This window comes from Nyctereutes procyonoides, unplaced genomic scaffold (genome assembly GCF_905146905.1).
Source record: "Nyctereutes procyonoides isolate TBG_1078 unplaced genomic scaffold, NYPRO_anot_genome, whole genome shotgun sequence".
NCBI classification, from domain to species: Eukaryota; Metazoa; Chordata; class Mammalia; order Carnivora; family Canidae; genus Nyctereutes; species Nyctereutes procyonoides.
This window is the reverse complement of record NW_026575044.1, coordinates 43,155,376-43,174,139: the sequence shown is the minus strand read 5'-3', so window position 1 is coordinate 43,174,139 and position 18,764 is coordinate 43,155,376. Positions and strand designations below refer to the sequence as shown.

The window sequence follows — 18,764 nt, the reverse complement described above, 5'->3', positions numbered from 1 at the left end:
ACTGAGTTGTCTCCTCGAGATAAGTTTATGCCTTGGGTCTCACACAGTTGAACGACTTGCAAGTCCAAAGCATGTATGTTCTAAAGATACTGGACTGCGCTTTGGGTTTTTTTTGCTCATGACTTAACTTTGTTTAAATGCAGCCCCATCAGACAGGGGGAATAAGAAGGGCCTCTGTGATTTACCATCTATGTGTTGATTTGTAACCCACTGTACAGAAAAGTTGCAGCAGGGTGAGTGAGGCAGGTAGAAAATCTTCTAATTGCACATATAAACGTGTTTCATAGAAAAAGCACTTGGGGTGTCTAACTGGCTCAGTTGGTAGAGCATGCGACTCGATCTCAGGGCCGTGAGTTCAAGTCCCACATTGGGCATGGAGCCTACTTAAAATAATCTTTTTTTTTTTTTTTTTTTTAAAGGAGGGATACAAAGCAACAGCAGAGGTGAATGCTACCAAGTGACTTTCCTCTTGCAGTTCAAAACAGACAGGGTATTGTATCCCATACTGGTTGATCCAGTCTTTGGTTTCATGGTTTTCTGTTCCTTGGGCCAGAATATTGGCCGGTCCTTTTCAGAAGTTGTAATTACTACACATTGTACCTTCAGGGCATGAAATACTGAAGAAGCTTCAAGACAGGGGATTGTAGGTTTGGAAATGGCACGCCACTGGGTTCAGCTTATAGGTTTATACCATCTGCCAGCAACCGATCTCTTCTTTTTAAAAATACAGAAATTAATCCAATGACTCCTTTTGTGCTCCTATCAAAATTTTAAAACAGCAATAACAACTTGATTGTACTCTTCACTCAGGAGAAAAACTTTGCACTTGAAAGACATAAAACGTTTTGTAGAGCTGAGCATTCTTTGAAAGCTCTGGGTGGAAGAAAGCCCTTGCTTAAGGAACTTAATTGAGAGAAACTGTGCAGCCTAGATGGGGTTGCCTGAGTTCAAAGGCACCGCTTTTAATCCCAAACCTTTTTAATTTTACTTAACTTTTATTTCTTTCTGGGTGACTAAACTGCAAACTTCTACTCATCTACTGCCAAGTAATTTTTCTTAAGAAGGTGGATACTTTACAAGATTCATAGCCAGGAGCTCTCTGTCAGGAATGCTGGTGGTACAGTTTTGTGTAGGTAAAAACAGAGACCCAAGAGAGGTCACTCTGTTATGAATGTGGAACAGACTCCATCTCTGGCAAGTCTGCTGCAATTGAAAACAATAAGGCACTCCTTTAAGTCTGGAAAATGTAATGCCTCTGGCAGTACATGATCTTGGAGGGGGAAGCTTAGTGTTTTCACAGTTGAGATTTTGTGTTGGTAGAACAGCCAGAGTGTCAACTGTTGCAGGGAAAGTCATCCAGCTCACACATATGTGTCAGGAAAGAAAGCTGAGCTTCAGGAGATTACATTTAACATTTGTGGGGGGATGAACCAGAAGAGTGCAGAAAAGGCGTGCTGCAGCCAAGAAGTAAGTGGCTATTGGAAGAACCACAGTAGCAAAATTGTTCTTCCTTTTGCTCTAGTACAAGACACCTGTAACTTGGCTTTCAGACTTTCACACTATGTGATTTTTTTCTTTTTCTTTTCTTTTTTTTTTTTTTTGGTATGGCCATTCTAGGGCCATATCAAGAACTCATAAAATGACCAGGTAAACTAACCCTCAACATAAGTAATTTCTTGAAAACAGCAAATAATGAGATAGGCCAGCTTTTTCTGGCTGGTCTATCTTCATAAAATGAATGGCCAGAATCATACCATATTTGATGATTTTGATCATCCTAACAACTAACACAGATCAACAGAGCAGCTACCTTTTTTTCTCAACATTTCTTTTTAAGGGAAAAAAATAGATTTTTTGTGATGATTGTACTCTCGTCTTTTTGTGACTTCTAGTCCTTCTACGGTCTTACAAATAACTACTTATCTGTATTGTTCTGGTCACTTTTTCCTTTTTCATGAACCAAATATCAATTGGCTTTAAGAAAGTGTTCCAGAAGAATTAAGAAAGAGCACATAATATGGTTTATTAAATGTTGTAATGACATTGTTTAGCACACCATCCTATAAGACTGGTACTATTAAATATGAAACATCAATTGACAATCAATTGGCACATAAACCAACTTAACATGGCATGTAAAGAGCCAGAAAAGAAAATGTACCAACTCACACCGGTCACTCTGTGATGGCTACTGGATGGCTACTATCAAAAAGTGAAAAAATATTTGTTGGCAAGGATGTGGAGAAATTGGGACACTTGCCTATTACAGATGGGAATGTAAAGTGGTATAACCAGTATGGAAAACAGTATGGTGGATCCTCAAAAAATTAAAAATAGAATAACCATATGATACAGTAATTTCTCTTCAGGGTTTATATATCCAAAAGAATGGAAAACAGGGTCTCAAAGAGATATTTGTATACCCATGAACAAAGAAGCATTATTCAAAATAGCCAAAAGGTAGAAGCAGCCCAGGTGTGCATCCACAGATGAATGGATAAACAAAATGTAGTATATACATAAAATAGAGTATTTTTCAGCCTTAAAAAGGAAGGAAAGTCTGACACATGCTACAACAAGGAAGAAGCTTAAAGACATACTACATGAAATAAGCTGATCATAAAATGACAGATACTGTATGATGCCACTTATATGAGTGGCATAGAGAAGCCAAAGAGTGGTGGTTGCCGTTGGCTGGGAGGAAGGGGACACTGGAGAACTTTTTAATGCATACAGAGTTTCAACTGAGACAGATGAAAAAGTTCTGTAGATAGATGGTTGTAGTGGTTGTACAACAATGTGAATACACTTAATGCCACTGAACCATACACTTAAAAATGGTTAAAATAGTAAATTTTATGTCATGTACATTTCTACACAAGGAAAAATAAAATATTAGATAAGGAAGTTACCGGTTTTTTTTAAAGATTTTACTTATTTATTCATGAGAGACACACAGAAAGAGGCAGAGACATAGGCAGAGAGAGAAGCAGGCTCCCTGTGGGGAGCCCGATGTGGGACTTGATCCCAGGACCCGTCATGCCCTGAGACTCAACCATTGAGCCACCCACGTGTCCCAGGAAGTTACCTTTAAAAAAAAAAAAAAAGTACAGGTGTGCCTGGATGGCTTAGTAGGTTGAGCGTCTGCCTTTGGCTCAGGACATGATCTCGGGGTCCTGGCATTGAGCCCCACATAGGGCTCCTTGCTCAGCAGGGAGTCTGCTTCTCTTTCTCCCTTTGCCCCTCCCTCCACTCCTGCTCTCTCTTTCAAATAAATAAATAAAATCTTTAAAAAAATTAAAATTTAAAAACCTAAAGAGCATTTTTTTTTTTGCTGCCTTTATTGGACTACATATGATGCTGCCTTATTGGACTTATATTCTCTGTCATTGTTGCCTGCCTGCTGTAGGAGCCAATGAAATATTTTGTGTGAGTTTAATTTTCTTTTTTTAAAGATTTTATTTATTCATTCATGAGAGAGGGAGAGAGAGAGAGAGAGGCAGAGACGGAGGGAGAAGCAGGCTCTATGCAAGGAGCCCGATGCGGGACTCGATCCTGGGTCTCCAGGATCATGCCCCAGGCGGAAGGCAGGCGCTGAACCGCTGAGCCACCCAGGGATCCCTTTGTGTGAGTTTTAAATTACGTCAGGCCCACACCTTCCCTTGCCCCTTGTCTGAGAAAGAATTCATTGCTCCCCTGTTCTTCCCCACCCCTCCCACTTCCCAAATACCCTCACCTTCATTGTAGGGGTCAACCAGAGATGCATAGAGCCATCTGGTTGAGAAACACCAATTATGTGAACATCTGTATAAAATGCTCAGATTGAATCTGGGAACAAGTTGTCTTTTATCGTCTTGGTACAAGGACTGTGGGAAGGGAAATTAAAGGTGCAAAGGAGAATGGTACCAGAGAACTCTAGAACTGTGAACTGATTTGCCCCAGACATTTTGTGCCAAATTATAACAATGACCTAGTCCATCAAGAAACAGGTGAATCCTTACCAGGGGAGGGAGTTTTAATTTTGAGAGGAACCTAATGGCATTTTAGTTTGCTTTGAGAAAGTCTGACTTTGTAAGAGCTGTCCCTGGAGGGGGGGGGGGGGCGGTGGTTATGCAGGATTCACAATAGGCTTGGGGCCTGGTCAGGTTGGTTTTGTTTCCCCAATTTCTAAGCAAGTTATGCAGACTAAGGTATAATTGGATTGTTTCCCTACCCCCTCAGCAACGTGAATACCAGAATTCAAGGCACACGGACTTGAGGAGGGAGCTGGACGTTGGACATTACGCTGGCTGCGCTAGCTGTACACATTGTTCTGCTTCTGAAATTTCTCTAGATGTGCTTTAATGTTGTGTTGAACAAAGATGAGCGATCTGTATTGTGTGTATTAGAGCCATGGCAACTGCTATGTTTGCATCGAGGGCCCACCTCCCCAACTGAGGGGGTGAGACCCCCTTCCACTGTCACGCTCCCGAAGAAAAGTAGGAATGCTTTTGCTGCGAGGCATAGCCTTGGACTAAATTTCCTTTCTCTATTCCTCCAAGCTTCCGCAGGTTCACTCGATCCAACAGCGTGACGACTGCGGTACAGGCCGACCTGGACTTCCACGATAATCTGGAAAACTCTCTGGAGTCGATAGAGGACAATTCGTGCCCCGGCCCCATGGCCAGGCAGTTCTCCCGGGACGCCAGCACCTCCACGGTCAGCATCCAGGGCTCAGGAAACCACTACCACGCCTGCGCAGCCGACGATGACTTTGATGCGGATTTTGACCCTTCGATCCTGCCTCCCCCCGACCCCTGGATTGACTCCATCACCGAAGACCCCCTTGAGGCCGTCCAAAGGTCAGTGTGCCACCGGGACGGCCACTGGTTTCTGAAGCTCCTCCAGGCCGAGCGGGACCGCATGGAAGGGTGGTGCCAGCAGATGGAGAGAGAAGAGCGGGAAAACAACCTGCCGGAAGACAGTAAGTAACCGCCGCCGCGCAGCCCCGCTCCGGGCCGCTGGAGGCTTGGCGGCTCCTTCCCCCGCGGTTCCCGGGGCGGGCTGCGCTTCCAGGCGCCCCCGGCCCCGGCCCCGGCCGGCCCGAGGGCGCGCGGCTGCGGTTCCCGCGGGGAGGCCGCCCGCCCCCCGCCCCCCAGCCCCACCCCCACCCCCACCCGCACCCCGGGCCGGCCGCACGGTGCGAAGGAGAGCTCTGGGCGGACGGCGGCGGCTGGCTCCCGCCCGCCCCACATCCTTTCTTCTCCGAAAAGCGCCGAGCTCCACGGGGGGGGCCTCCCGTCTCCGCAGCGGGTCCTCTTTCGCGAGAGGTTCCTGAAGTGGTGCCGATTCGCGGGGAACTGAGCGACTGGGACCAAGGCGGAGGGCCGCCCAGCAGGTGCCCTGGCCCCGTGCACTCTCCCGCACCGCGGGGGCCGCAGGCTCCAGGCCCGCTCGCGCTCCCGAACCCCCTTAGCGCGCACTTACCCTTCCGGGGTTGGGGGAGGCAAAGCTGCAGCCTCTGAATCAACTAACTCAAATTTCGACTTAGAATAAGGGTCAAAATAAGTGATAAAACACGAGTAAGGAGAATAAACGACGGAGGCCCTGCGCACCGTTGTTGTCAAACTCGCCTTCTTAACGCAGCGGTAATTCCTGCGAACCACTGCCAAGGGGCAGCAGCTGCAGTCGGGAGAGGGTGGGACTCCTGATCTCAGGCTTGTGAGTTCAAGCCCTACGCTGGGCATAGAGCGTACTTAAAAAAAAAGGAAATAATTGACAAGAAAATGACCAGGTTACCTCGATTCTGAGGCATGTTTTCCACATTTTCAAGAATTCTGAAACTGAGATACAGTTTATAATCAGTGTGTATTTTAATGCTGTGTGTTTATTTTCCTCTGAAAAACTGTTATGGAATGAATGTGAATCTTCCAACTGATGATATTTTTGAATCGAAGAAATTTAGGCATCTAGAGGTAGGGCTTTTTTTTTTTTTTTTTTTTTTAGATTTATTTATTTATGATAGGCACAGAGAGAGAGAGGCAGAGACACAGGCAGAGGGAGAAGCAGGCTCCATGCACCGGGAGCCCGATGCAAGACTCTATCCCGGGGCTCCAGGATCACACCCTGGGCCAAAGGCAGGCGCCAAACCGCTGAGCCACCCAGGGATCCCCGAGGTAGGGCTTTTTTAGGCCTATTTTTTAAGTGATTTAACTTTTTCTCATAAAAGATTTTAAAACATGCACAAAAGTAGAGAGTTTAGTACAACGTACCCATCACCCAGCATGACCTGGCCAGTCTCCTTTTCTTATCTTCCCCTCACTTACCATTTTTGCCAGATTATCTTAAAGTCTGAGGCATCATAGCACTTTACTCTGTGTCCACTGATAAGGATTCTTTTTTACATAATCATCACATATTATCTTCTGTAATAAGAGTATCAATAATTTCTTAATGATTAGACCTTGAGACTATGTTAAATCATGTTAAATAGATTAAATGAACGAAACTAATTGTGTCAAGGGGCTGTGAGTTTTCCATAAAAGAAGCATTTTTTATGAAAACCGAGTCTGGAAAAATATCAATTAGCAGATTGTGGGATTTCCTTGCTGTGTCTTGTTCTCAGCTCTTCTCTGCACTCATTCCTCCTGCCTGAACCTTATCAACTGGCTGAGTAGCTTACCTGTCGCCTTTAGGAGCAGGGCAGAGAATCCATAAGTAGGTTTCTATAACAAGCTTTTTGTTCTTTTGTATTATAATACAAACAACTTAGCAGTGGGAAAGTAAATCTCCTTGACATTTGCCCCTAACAGTTGCTGCCATGGCAGGCTCACCTGAGTGTTGATCCACAAGCAGATTTAGCTTTTGGCCTGATAGGTGAAGGAGGCACTGCCTAACAGCAATGGATGGTGTAGTTTTCAGCAAACAGTCTTAGCACTTACATCTTATTCTCCTTTTCCCTTGTGGGTATAACCAAAGTTCCTTGGATTCTTCCTAGGAAAAATCCTAGTGTCTAAGAAGCGACAGCCTCTGGTGCACTGCTCAACAGAACAAGCTACCTTTCAGATTTCAGTGCATTCAACTCATTAACTGGGGGCTCATTCTAATTTCTGGTTGACTTCAAATAGGACCTAGGAAAGCTGCTCGTCTGTTGTCTTTTGATCTGGATTTTTGTTGTTTTTTGTTTCCGGTTTTGTTTTTCCATCTAAGAGTAGATCTCCTTCTCTCAACCCAGCTTTATAATGATGCATGAGGACAGTCATTGTATCAAGATTTAGGAAAATCTTCTGTGACACTAAGATTTAGGAAAATCTTCTGTGACACTAAAGGAGGTATGAAAACAAGTTAACATGTTTTGATACAAAACACATGAATTTGAAAGGCGAAAGTCTTGTCAGAAAACTGAGTTCTCCATAAATAAATACATTAATAAATAAATAAATAAATAAATAATAAATAAATAATAAATTTTAAAAAAGAAAACCAAGTTCTTATCTTGTGTTTGGGATAAAAGGGAAGTGTTTTTGTATTTAGAAACATACACTATTGGAAAAGTCCCAGATAGTGAACACGAAGGAGCAACCCATTCATTTACTGTTATAGAATTTTACTTCACGTTACTTAAAATATTAACTTATACATAGGACTTAACAAATCTATTCCATATGAAGGTATTTTTGCTATAACAAGGGTTGGGGTTCTAAAGAATAATAATTGCTATCTTTGTACATGAAGTTCCCACCATTAATAAGCTATACACCTTGTGGACATTTTCTTCAGAGTAGTGATAAATTTTCTCAGATCTACCACTTTATTTTACAAGGTTGCTGCCTGGAGGGAGGTGCAGTGGTCGTGGTTGCAGAACAGACAAAGATAACCAGGGGTGGGAGTATTTTTTGATACTTTGCTTTAAAAGCACTAAACTGAATAAATCAGTCTTAGGTGGCAAGTGTGCAACAAAACCTGCTTCACTGGGCCATTGGTCTTCCTTTGTAGTTTGAAACATATTTTAGGGGCGTCTGGGTGTCTCAGTGGTTGAGCGTCTGCCTTTGACTCAGATCATGATCCTGGGGTCCTGAGATCGAGTCCCACATTGGGCTTCCTGTGGGGAGTCTACTTCTCTCTCTGCCTGTGTCTCTGCCTCTCTCTCTGTTTCTCTCATGAACAAATAAATAAAATCTTTAAAAAAAAAAAAAAGAAAGAAAGAAAGAAACATAGCCTCTAATGCCAAGATCTCTAGCAACACCTCTGCCCTTCCCCAACAGCCAAAAGATCCAGGGTTTCTAGAATACAGTTTTAAAGCCAATGGTCTTAAAAAATAAAAAATAAAAAATAAAGCCAATGGTCTGTAGTGAAAAGTCCAAATTATTAATTTTTTCGAATATAATTTTATAACTTTAAATTTTTTTATTTTTTGAAAATTTTTATTCATTTATTCATGAGAGACACACAGACAGAGGCAGAGACATAGGCGGAGGGCAAGGCAGGCTCCATGCAGGGAGCCCCATGCGGGACTCGATCCCAAGACTCCAGGATCACACCTTGAGCCAAAGGCAGATGCTCAACCCCTGAGCCACCCGGGCTTCCCTATAATTTTATAACTTTAGGTCAAACAGCTAACACAAATTTTATTTTATTTATTTATTTATTTAGTTAGTTTGCTAACACAAATTTTAGATGTAAATGCCTTTTATGCTTTTTTGAATGTACAGAGCTGATTCAAATTAGTAGCATCCATTCATATAAGCCCATCTTGCCTAGACTTCCTTCAAGTCTCAGCTTGGCCCTCACCTTCTGGAAGTTTGTGGAATGCTTCCCCTCAGGCTCAATTGGGTGTGTCTCCCTGGTGATTCCATAATAGCCTGTACATTTGTCTATCAGCAATTTTCAACAGTATTTTATACTCGTCTATGTATCTCTCCTCCACTGTAAAGTGAGCTCTCTGAGGACAGAAATTATTCTTATTTCATTCATCTGTACAGCCACCGCCCCTCTGATGGTTCCTGGTACATAGTAGGGGATCAATGAATATGTATTTGAGTCCTGGAAATATTTTGGAAATTCTGTTTTACAAAAGTATTTTACCTTGCAAAAATGTTTCCCAGAATACTACAGAATACTCCATGAGTAACTAGCAGTTGTTGTTGCCAGAAATGGGAAGGGGGCTTCCCTGGTGAGGTGATGAGCTCTTCTGATCATCAGAGCAAGAATCTGGCAGAGAGAGATGAGCACCTGCCACAGAAATGGTAGAAAGGACTTCTGTGTTGGTCAGCTGAATAATCTAGATGAACCCTCTATGCCCCGTCCAGCTCTTGGACACGATTCCATTTGACAAGCACTTGAAAGCTTTATCCTTCACACCCAAGAGCCTCAATCTACCAGCATCCCAGAATTCTAAATAGTGCAGAGGTAACTTCCCATGCCAAATTTCACAGGTCAAAGAGTTGCCAGTTTCCAATGAGGCAAACTCCAATCCGTGAGGGTCTGACCAGAGAGCTGTGGCCACCCTCCCCAGGAGGAAGGGAAAATAGAAGCACATGAGAGAATATTCATCTTGTCCTTACAATACCCCTGGCAGTGGGCCGGAGGGTTTGACAGGTGTTTTATTTGCCCTCAGAACAGCTCTCTGGCGGGATCTTGTCCAAGGTCACAGAACACAGAAGTGTCTGATAGGACAGATACAACATGAATAACATTTGACAAGATAATAACACTCCGTGTGTCGTGTGTCGCTTGGTGCTGTTCTCTAAAGCTCTCCATACATATCTGTCTCTGGCTCCTTGGCAACCACAATTCTGTTCTGATGACTGTGCCTGGAGCCGTAGAGGGCCTTTGTTTTACTCATTCTCTAATTTAGCCTTTTCTTTTTTTATTAAAAAAAAAGAAAAGAAAAGAAAAAGAAAAAAAAATAAAAAGAGGAAGAGAGGCCAGTCCTGTCTGGTAGGCACAGCCAATGTCTGAGTTACCAGCTTCAAAAAAAATTTGTGTACATCCAGAAAAATAGCTTTGACATATGGGTCAAGCCTGGATATATCTATCTCTTGGCCAAGCCACCTTATGTGTTTTTGGGTCCCCTACAAGAAGGTCCATTCAAGGTATATGATGTAGGTGGCTCCTTGACAGGTCTCTCCTATAAGATGTATCTTCAAAATCATCATGGAAGGGGAAGTAGTTTAGAGTGAGAGAAACGAAGATCCGTACCATACTTGCTTAGTTTATTTTGTAGGGCACCAGAATCATCCCAATTCTTAAATATTAAAAAATGTACCTAAAATGCCTCTGAACTGCACCTAAAGCCTCTGAACTGTACACTTAAACATGGTTGAAATGTAGATCTGATGTATATTTTACCACACAAAAAAATCCTGCCTCCCTCCAAAAAAAGTCTTCAGCAGCTGAAAGGAGTGGAAGAAGCACTCTATCATCATGTTCATAGTTATTCATCACGCTTATAAGAATGTAAGGTATTGGGGACCTGGGTGGCTCAGTCGGTTGAGCATATGCCTTTGGCTTAGGTCATGATCTCATGGGTCATGGGATCAAGTCCCGAGTTGGACTCCCTGCTCAGTGGGGGAGTTTGCTTCTCCCTCTCCCTCTGTGTGCAGTCTCTCTCTCAAGTAAAGAAATAAAATCTTTTTTTTAAAGAAAGAAAGAAAGAAAGAAAGAAGAAAGAAAGAAAGAAAGAAAGAAAGAAAGAAAGAAAGAAAGAGAGGTATTTCATTCAATATCTTCCTGAATTTAAAATGCGCTATGTTCATGGGGGATGAAAAAGAAGTTAGGAACAGAACCTATTCCCTCAGTGGGAGCATGAGATCCAGATTTAGGGTGTTGGGCAGTTGCAGTCGTCTTTCCTGATTAGAGCATTAAAAAAGAAAGGAGCCATCGATTTTATATAATTATTAAGTTATCACTTATTTTACGATGCCACTATCCAGATTCTGACGGCTGCTTCCTAGGGATGTTGTTTTCGACATTCCAGAACTGGAAAACCCCTTTCCTGGTTTACCTGAAGCTGTGAAACGTGTGCAACAAAGGGCAGAATGAGAACAGGCATTTGTGGTCGCCTGGAAACGTGGTATTATCTTTGCAAAGTGTAACTGTAAATTCTTTGGGTGCATGGAGCTATTATGTTCCCCGATAAAAATAAAAGCAGAGCAGAGACTTCAGTTCTTGTTTTAAATGTTCATCCCCAGGAGTCAATGGTAAAGTTTTGGCTTGGTGACCAAATAATAAAAATCTGCAGCGAGTGAGGTTTCCTCCGAGGCCTGGCAGCTGATAGAATGCTTGTTCCCCCAGCACTTGAAGTAAAATGATACAAGCTTTTCTCAGACAATGAAGCCCTTGTGTGAACCAGCTGTCTCGGGGAGATGGCTCAGTGCTGTTTGACAGTGGCTTGTATGTTACATAGATACGTCTGGTATTATCTGACCGGGAATGAAATGGCCAGATGGAACCAAATGCTCCTAACTAGGAATGCAGTCTAGCAATGCGGGCGAAAAACAGAGGCTCAGGTTTCAGTGGCCCCAGGGCAAAATACTGGCTGATTGTCCTCCGAAATCTATCTTTGCCTCCCGAATTGTGGACAACTTATATGCGGAATTTTCAGGCTTTATCTGAAATGAACTGATAAACCTAGAGCGTGTGCAGGAGGCCGATTAATTCCGCTTTAATTTTGCCTGGTAATAGCATCCAAGTTAGTGAAACTTGGCCTTGGGTCCCCCAGAAGGCTTGTGAGCCTTGGCAGCGAACGTGGGGCTGGTGATGAAACCTGCAGTGGGGTTCACCTGGTTTCAGGTTGAGTTACAGAAGCTGCGCACGGTCATCCCTGGGAGCGCCGATCCGTGCGATCACCGGGCTCCTGTGGCCCGTGTTGCCCGTGGCGTGGCCCTGCAGCCTGTGGGTGGCAAGCAAAGGAGCACGGCCTCTGATTTCTGCAGGTCATCTGCCTCAAGCCTCGTGTGTTTTGAAGCAGGGTGAGGTGGGTGCATCCTGGCTCTTTTCTGTTTATTCTCATCTTACTTTTTTTAAAAATTTTTTTTAAAAAAAAAATTTATTTATTTATTCATCACACACGCACACACACACACACACACACACACACAGAGGCAGAGACACAGGCATAGGGAGAAGCAGGCTCCATGCAGGAAGCCTGATATGGGAGTCGATCCCGGTTCTCCAGGATCACACCCTGGGCTGAAGGCAGACACTAAACCGCTGAGCCATCCAGGGATCCCCCTCATCTTACTTGTGAAGTCATCTTCAAAAATTCCCTCCCTCCTCCAGGCGTCGCACGCGCGCTGCTCGCACACACACCACCACCACCCCTACACATACACACACTGCAGAGTCTTTCTTTTAAGGTCTTGCCAACCTGAAATTAGTGACCACAGAGGAAGTGGCAGTAATGACAAGGAAATCGTGCATGTGTGATGTGTCATATGCTTAACCTTCTGGAAGGATCAGTTTACTTTGCTCTGCACAGCACAGGGCACAAAGAAAAAGGTCTGGATGCCAGAAGGCCATCACAGAGCATCCTTTTGTGGGCGTGTTCCTTTGGGAGTAGTCTGGAGGCTGAGGCTGAGGAGGGTGCGGGCATGGAGAGGTGGAGTGTGTGGCTAAGTGAAGGCCAGGCCTGCAGAGGATCTCCCGGTGCGGTGCGGAGGCCGCAGGCGGTGGTGTCTCAGTTTCCAAACTACCTCTGCACTGCAGCGAGCCAGAGACCGCAGAGAGGCACTGGGGCAAGCTCCCGGGTAAGAACTCTGCTGGTTTTCTCCAACAGTAACTATTTATGGGGAATATATTTGCAATAGACTTCAACAGAGGATTTAGTTCTTTTCTTCTGTATTGCCAAGGGATCTTTGTTTTGTTTTGTTTTTAAAGATTTTATTTATTTAATCATGAGAGAGACACAGAGAGAGGCAGAGACACAGGCAGAGGGAGAAGCAGGCTTCCTGTGGGGAGCCCGATGTGGGACTGGATCCCTGGATCACGCCCTGAGCCGAAGACAGATGCTCAATTGCTGAGCCACCCGGGTGTCCCAAGGGAAATGTCAACTAATTTCATTTCACTGGGCTTTCAAAAGCTCAAGAAATGATGTTCTTATTTCATAGCTCATATAAATTGAAATATGGATTGAAGCATAACCATCTTTTATGAGTAAGACTCCTGGAGTATGGACTGAGAGAAAAAATTAAATTAGTTGAGCTTTTGAAAACTTGCTCTTTACAAAGAAATACCTCCTGACCCCACCCTACCCCCCCTGCCCCCACCATCTCTTAACACTATGGAAGCTTTTAGCCTATGGCATAATTTCTTTTATTTTTTTTTTAAGATTGTATTTATTTATTTATTTACAGAGACAGAGAGAGCAGAGACAGAGACAGAGAGAGAGAAGCAGGCTCCATGCAGGGAGCCCGATGTGGGATTAGATCCTGGGTCTCCAGGATCATGCCCTGGGCTGAAGGAAGATGCTCAACCATTGAGCCACCCAGGTGTCCCCTATGGTATAAATTCTACTTGAGAATTCTATTTTGTATTCATTAACCACTGACTTTTGGCTCAAAAAAAAAAAAAATGCACTCTTGTAAAATGCAGAGCAACCACCATCAGCCAGGAATGAAACAGATCCATGTTTTCTATGGAGACCCTTTGTTGACAGTAGGTCTGGATCACAAACGTGTTTGAAGAGCAGCTAGGCAGTTGGTTGGAGAAATTTTTTCCACAAGGACACACTTGTAAATAAGAATGCCTCTACATGAATAATCCCAACTTGAAATCACACAGATTTAGTGTGGCAAATCCACATAAATTTAAAGAAAGTGGGTAGATCTACTTTTTAAAAATTCCTTTTCCCTCCTCTTTTTTTTCCTTTTCCCTCTTCACCCTTAAAGTTTACAACTGGGATTGGGGGGAGCCAGATGAGTAACAAGAAGTCAGCCTAACTCTGCCCAAATAGTTCTAGAAACAGAAACCCAAAAGTAATCATAGCCCAACTGAGACTGTATTAGCTAATTAATTAGTCAGAACTCTAACTTAAAAAGTGACGCTAGACATGCTAAAACCTTAAAGAATCAGAATGTGGGAGTCCTGGAAAGTTGTAGCTAATTTATTTTTCTGGTTAACATAAACTTTGTAGATGAGTCCATTAGTTTCCAAACTTACTTCTTCAGCGGGACACCAGGAATTACACGGGCACAGTCTGTGCCATTGAAGGATTTGAGGTTTGGTTAGAAAGTCAGACATATAAATAGATCATGTTGGAAAGAATGTGGAAAGGGCAGAGAGTTCTATGCAACTTAAGGAGTAACAGGGAGGGAGAGGGGAAAGGAGGTAGAGTTTTCTGGAAGAGGTACACCTAAGTGCAGGATGATGAGTTAGTGAAGGAACCAAGGCAGGGGGCATCCCAGCTTGGTGTCTAGCCTGAGCAAAGGCACTGAGAAGAGAACAGCTTTTAGATGTGGGCAGCTGGGGACCCAGAGCACAGGGGAGGGCGCAGAGGTAAAGCTGAACAGGTTGGTCTTGCCTACAAGCCATTGAAGAGAGTTCCCCACTTACCCCAGGGATGAGAGGGAGCCATGGGAAAGTCTTAAGCATGGAAATTATATGCGATAAAAAGACGCTCTAGTTCCCCTACTAAATAAAACCAAACCTCCAAGATTGGCAAGGGAGGGAGAACAGTCACAGGGTGGATGGGGTGACGAAGCCTGGTCACCCTAGTAGTAATCAGCTAGGGAGTCCTGAGGGAAATACGGATCTGGGGAGACAAGAGGTGTCGGGTGGATGATCAGCTATGCAGCCCTGCAGCTTGACGGCTTGTTAGACACTGGAGTTACACATCTGGGAAACAAACAAATTTCCAAAATAGCTGAAACGAGGAGAGTGATGAACTGGTGCAAGCAGAGTAAGGAAAGTGGGCTTGGGACTGAATTTTGTATTCAGCATTTATGAGGTGACAGGAGAGAGCCCTAAGGAAGAAAGAATGCAGTGTCAGAGCCAGAGACAGTGTGTGGGAGCCTTTGTGCCAAATGCAGAGCTGTGGGGGGGGGGGGGTAAGGGGGGGTGAGGAGAGGCCAGGCGGCAGAGTAGGGAGACAAATGGTGGCTGAGGAAGTAGAGGAGCAGAGGCAGTCCGTCCTTTCCAGAGCATTCGCAGGAAGGTGTTTAGTCCACCAGGGCTGCCATCACAAAGTCCCACACACTGCTGGCCTGAACAGAGATGACGTTTTCGGTTTGGGAGGCTGGAAGTCTGAAATCAAGGTGCTGGTTTCTTCTGAGGCCCCTTGGCTTGCAACTGGTCTTCCCTCTGTGGGTCTGTGTTCCGATCGCCTCTTATAAGGACACCAGTTACATTGCGTGAGGACCCACCCTGATGACCTCTTTTTAATTTAATTACTGAATCAAAAGCCCTGTCTCCAAATACAGTCATATTCTAAGGTATTGGGGGTTAGGACTTCAACCTTTGAATCTTGGGAAGACTCAGTGCAGCCCAGGACAAGGAAAAAGAGGAATTTTAAATATAAACTAGGCTGGAGGGGATCATGAGATGGGGGAGGATCCCCCGTGACTACCACCATTTAGAATGAGAGTGATGGGAGGATGGATGCTCACAGGCATCCCCAGTAGTGTTCTAGCACAGGAAACAGAGACTGTAGAGATGGGGACAGATTTATGTAGTATATTCTCAGAGCAGCTAGAAGGGAATAAGGCCGAGGACTCAGGTATATGAGAAGAGTGAATGTAGAAAAAGTCTTTAAGGAACCCCTGAGTGGCTCAGCCATTGAGCCTCTGCCTTCAGCTCAGGGCATGATCCTGGAGTCCCGGGATAGAGTCCCATATCGGGCTCCCTGCATGGAGCCTGCTTCTCCCTCTGCCTGTGTCTCTGCCTCTCTCTCTGTATCTCTCACGAATAAATAAATTAAAAATCTCCAAAAAGAAAAGAAAGTCTTTAGAGGTGACATTAGAAACAGAAGTTATTTTCAATATAAAACACATAAACCCTATATCATGAACTAGTATGTAGCTATTAAAATTATAGTGTAGAAATATAATTGCAGAAATGTATTTATTGATATGGAAATATATTTGTAATGTTATGCTGCGTTAAAAAACGCAGTTTATGCAAGAGTATGTATGCATGGTCCCACATACACAATGGGATATGATGTATGGATGTGTAGGTGTCTGTTTTCAGGAAAAGTAGTCACCAAAATATTAAAGGGTGATTTCTTTCTTTCTTTTTTTTTTTTTTTTTGAAGATTTTTAATTTATTTATTCATGAGAGACACAGACAGAGAGGCAGGGACATAGGCAAAGGAAGACTATCCCAGGACCCCGGGATCACAACCTGAGCCAAAGGCAGACCCTCAACCACTGAGCCACCCAGGTGTTCCTTATTTTTAAAAATTTTTATTTTATTTTATTTTATTTTATTTTATTTTATTATTATTTTATTTTATTTTATTTTTAAATATTTTATTTATTTATTCATGAGAAACACAGAGAAAGAGGCAGGGACATAGGCAGAGGGAGAAGCAGGCTCCCTGGGAGAGCCCAATGTGGAACTCGATCTGGTGACCCTGGGATCAGGCCCTGAGCCAAAGGCAGACGCCCAACCACTGAGCCACCCATGCGTCCCCCCAGGTGTCCCCTAAACTATGACTCCTTAAAAAAAAATGAATGAATGTAAGTAATTCTCTTCTGGCACCTGGCATCTTTGCTGTTATCTAAGTAAACAGAAAGGTCGGCATGGAGAACCCCCACATCCTTTAGAGGTTAAGGGGACTAGACAAGTATTAGGAGAGGCCAAACAATGAGAATATTCCTGCCTGATTCTGCTTTCTTCATCTCATAGGAGGCAAGGTTATTGCTGAAGATGAGGAAGCAGGGTTGAGTTGCAAGTAAGAGTCAGAAAGGGAGGGTCAGAGAGGGCAGTAACAAAGATCATCTCAAAGGACAAATGAACAGCAATGAAAAACCAGCTGAGTTTGAAGATGATGGGTTCATAGTGGCACTGACCTACATGACTAAACACTGTTTGGAACACAAGGTGGGAACGCAGATCTCCAGGCTAGCAAGATTTTCCCAGCATGCTCTGCCCTCGATGATGGACCTTGTTGTGTCTTTTGCAGTACAGCTGCTTCTCATGAGGAGGATTCCGGCCCTTCATTTTGCAGTGAGCTTGCTTTTTGCACAAGGCTCCAGCTGGATAAGCTTCAGCACTGGTTAGAGTCTGTCTTCTCTGTGTATCTCCATCACCCAGCAACCAGTTGGCCATTATTCTAGCTCTGATAGGTGGGGGAGCCATGCCAGACTATGCCGGAAGATCTGGGCCCCTGAATAATTGCTATGGATGCCTTATACACACAGACCAAAGAAGTTATTGACACTTGCCTAAATCTGCCTGGGTGAAAGCCACCAAAAAAAAAAAAAAAAAGGACATTTAATCAGTCCACACTACTGGGGAGAGAGGTTGGAGTATGAAGATTAGCAGCAGAAATAATCCCCTGTTTTGGCTCATGCCACCTTTTAGTTTCCCAGGTAAATGCCCAAGAACTAAAGAATGTCAATAGAATAGAGGAGTCACAATTTCTGCTACAGTCTAACAATTTTTGTATATCATTTCATTAAATAATCGGCAATCCTATGAAGATAGTATTATGATTATTTGACAGATAAAGAAAACCGAGTCTGAGAGTACACTAAACTCTCCCAAGACCAGCCTCTGGTAAGTGGCATTCCTGACTTCCACCCCATGCTCTTCCCAGTATGCTACACAGAGAAGGAAAGTGAGACTGGGAAGGGAGTGTACTAGGTGAATCACTGTGTAGGTGCAGGGCGTGGGGAACGTCCCCCCCACCGCCCCCCACATGTCCACTGGGCAGGAAGTGGTGAGCCTCACCACTGGTGTTGATCTTTAGCATCCAGGTTTCGGGGACATGCTATTGAAGACACAAGAAATATGCCTATTCTTCCCTGTTTCTGACGCCTAATGTGGGGGCCCGATGATTGTGGAGTTGGGCCTACTAGATAAAAATCAGAAACAGTGGGGATCCTGGTTGAGTGTCTGCCTTTGGCTCAGGTCATGATCCCGGGGTCCTGGGATCGAGTTCCGCATCAGGATCCCTGCAGGGAGCTGCCTATGTCTCTGCCTCTCTTTCTGTGTCTCTCATGAATAAATAAGTAAAATATTAAAAAAAAAAAAAAAAAGAATCAGAAGCAGTAAGAAAAACCACTGCTTCTGCCTTTTCAGTTCGAGAGACTTAATTCTTCTTGGAATATTAAAGGCTGCATATGTTAATTACGCTTAAGGACTTTTTTTTTTTTTTTTTTTTTTAATGCGGTTGACTGTTCCTCACCATGTCTTCCCTGCTCACAAGACTTTCAGGATCAGGCACTTCTTGTTTTATGCTGCTACCACCGCATACTTGTGGCTTTGCCATGGATCCACTTGCAGGACTAAAGGAGATTGCCCTTTTCTTCACTCTTATGTCTTTTATACCACCTCCTTGGTCCCAAAATAAAAGTCATCCCCCACAGGGGTCAGTGGGAAGGAGGAGGTATGCTCTTCTTTCTGTGTCTGGGGTTTTATCTGCCTGTAGCCAGATTTAAAACCAGAGTTTTCAGAAGAGACCCATCTCACACCCCAAAATAGTCTTTCTCGGCTTCTATTATGATGTGGAACCTTTAAAAGGAAAGCCCAGACTTAAACCTTACACCCACTAGCATCTCTTTCAAGTGATCCCTGGTTCCTACATTCTTTTCACTCCTGAAATTCCTCTGTGCAACAAT

General features: G+C 43.9%; 1 protein-coding gene across 11 annotated transcripts in view; it reads left to right on the top strand.

Moving 5' to 3' along the window:
- Positions 1–18,764, top strand: part of DLGAP1 (DLG associated protein 1) — a 327,004-nt gene that overhangs the window by 294,277 nt on the left and 13,963 nt on the right. For all 11 annotated transcript variants that reach the window (XM_055323707.1, XM_055323706.1, XM_055323710.1 and 8 more), the window contains one exon: positions 4,542–4,963. In XM_055323707.1, the coding sequence (XP_055179682.1) occupies positions 4,542–4,963 (422 nt within the window). The remainder of the gene's footprint in view (positions 1–4,541; positions 4,964–18,764) is intronic.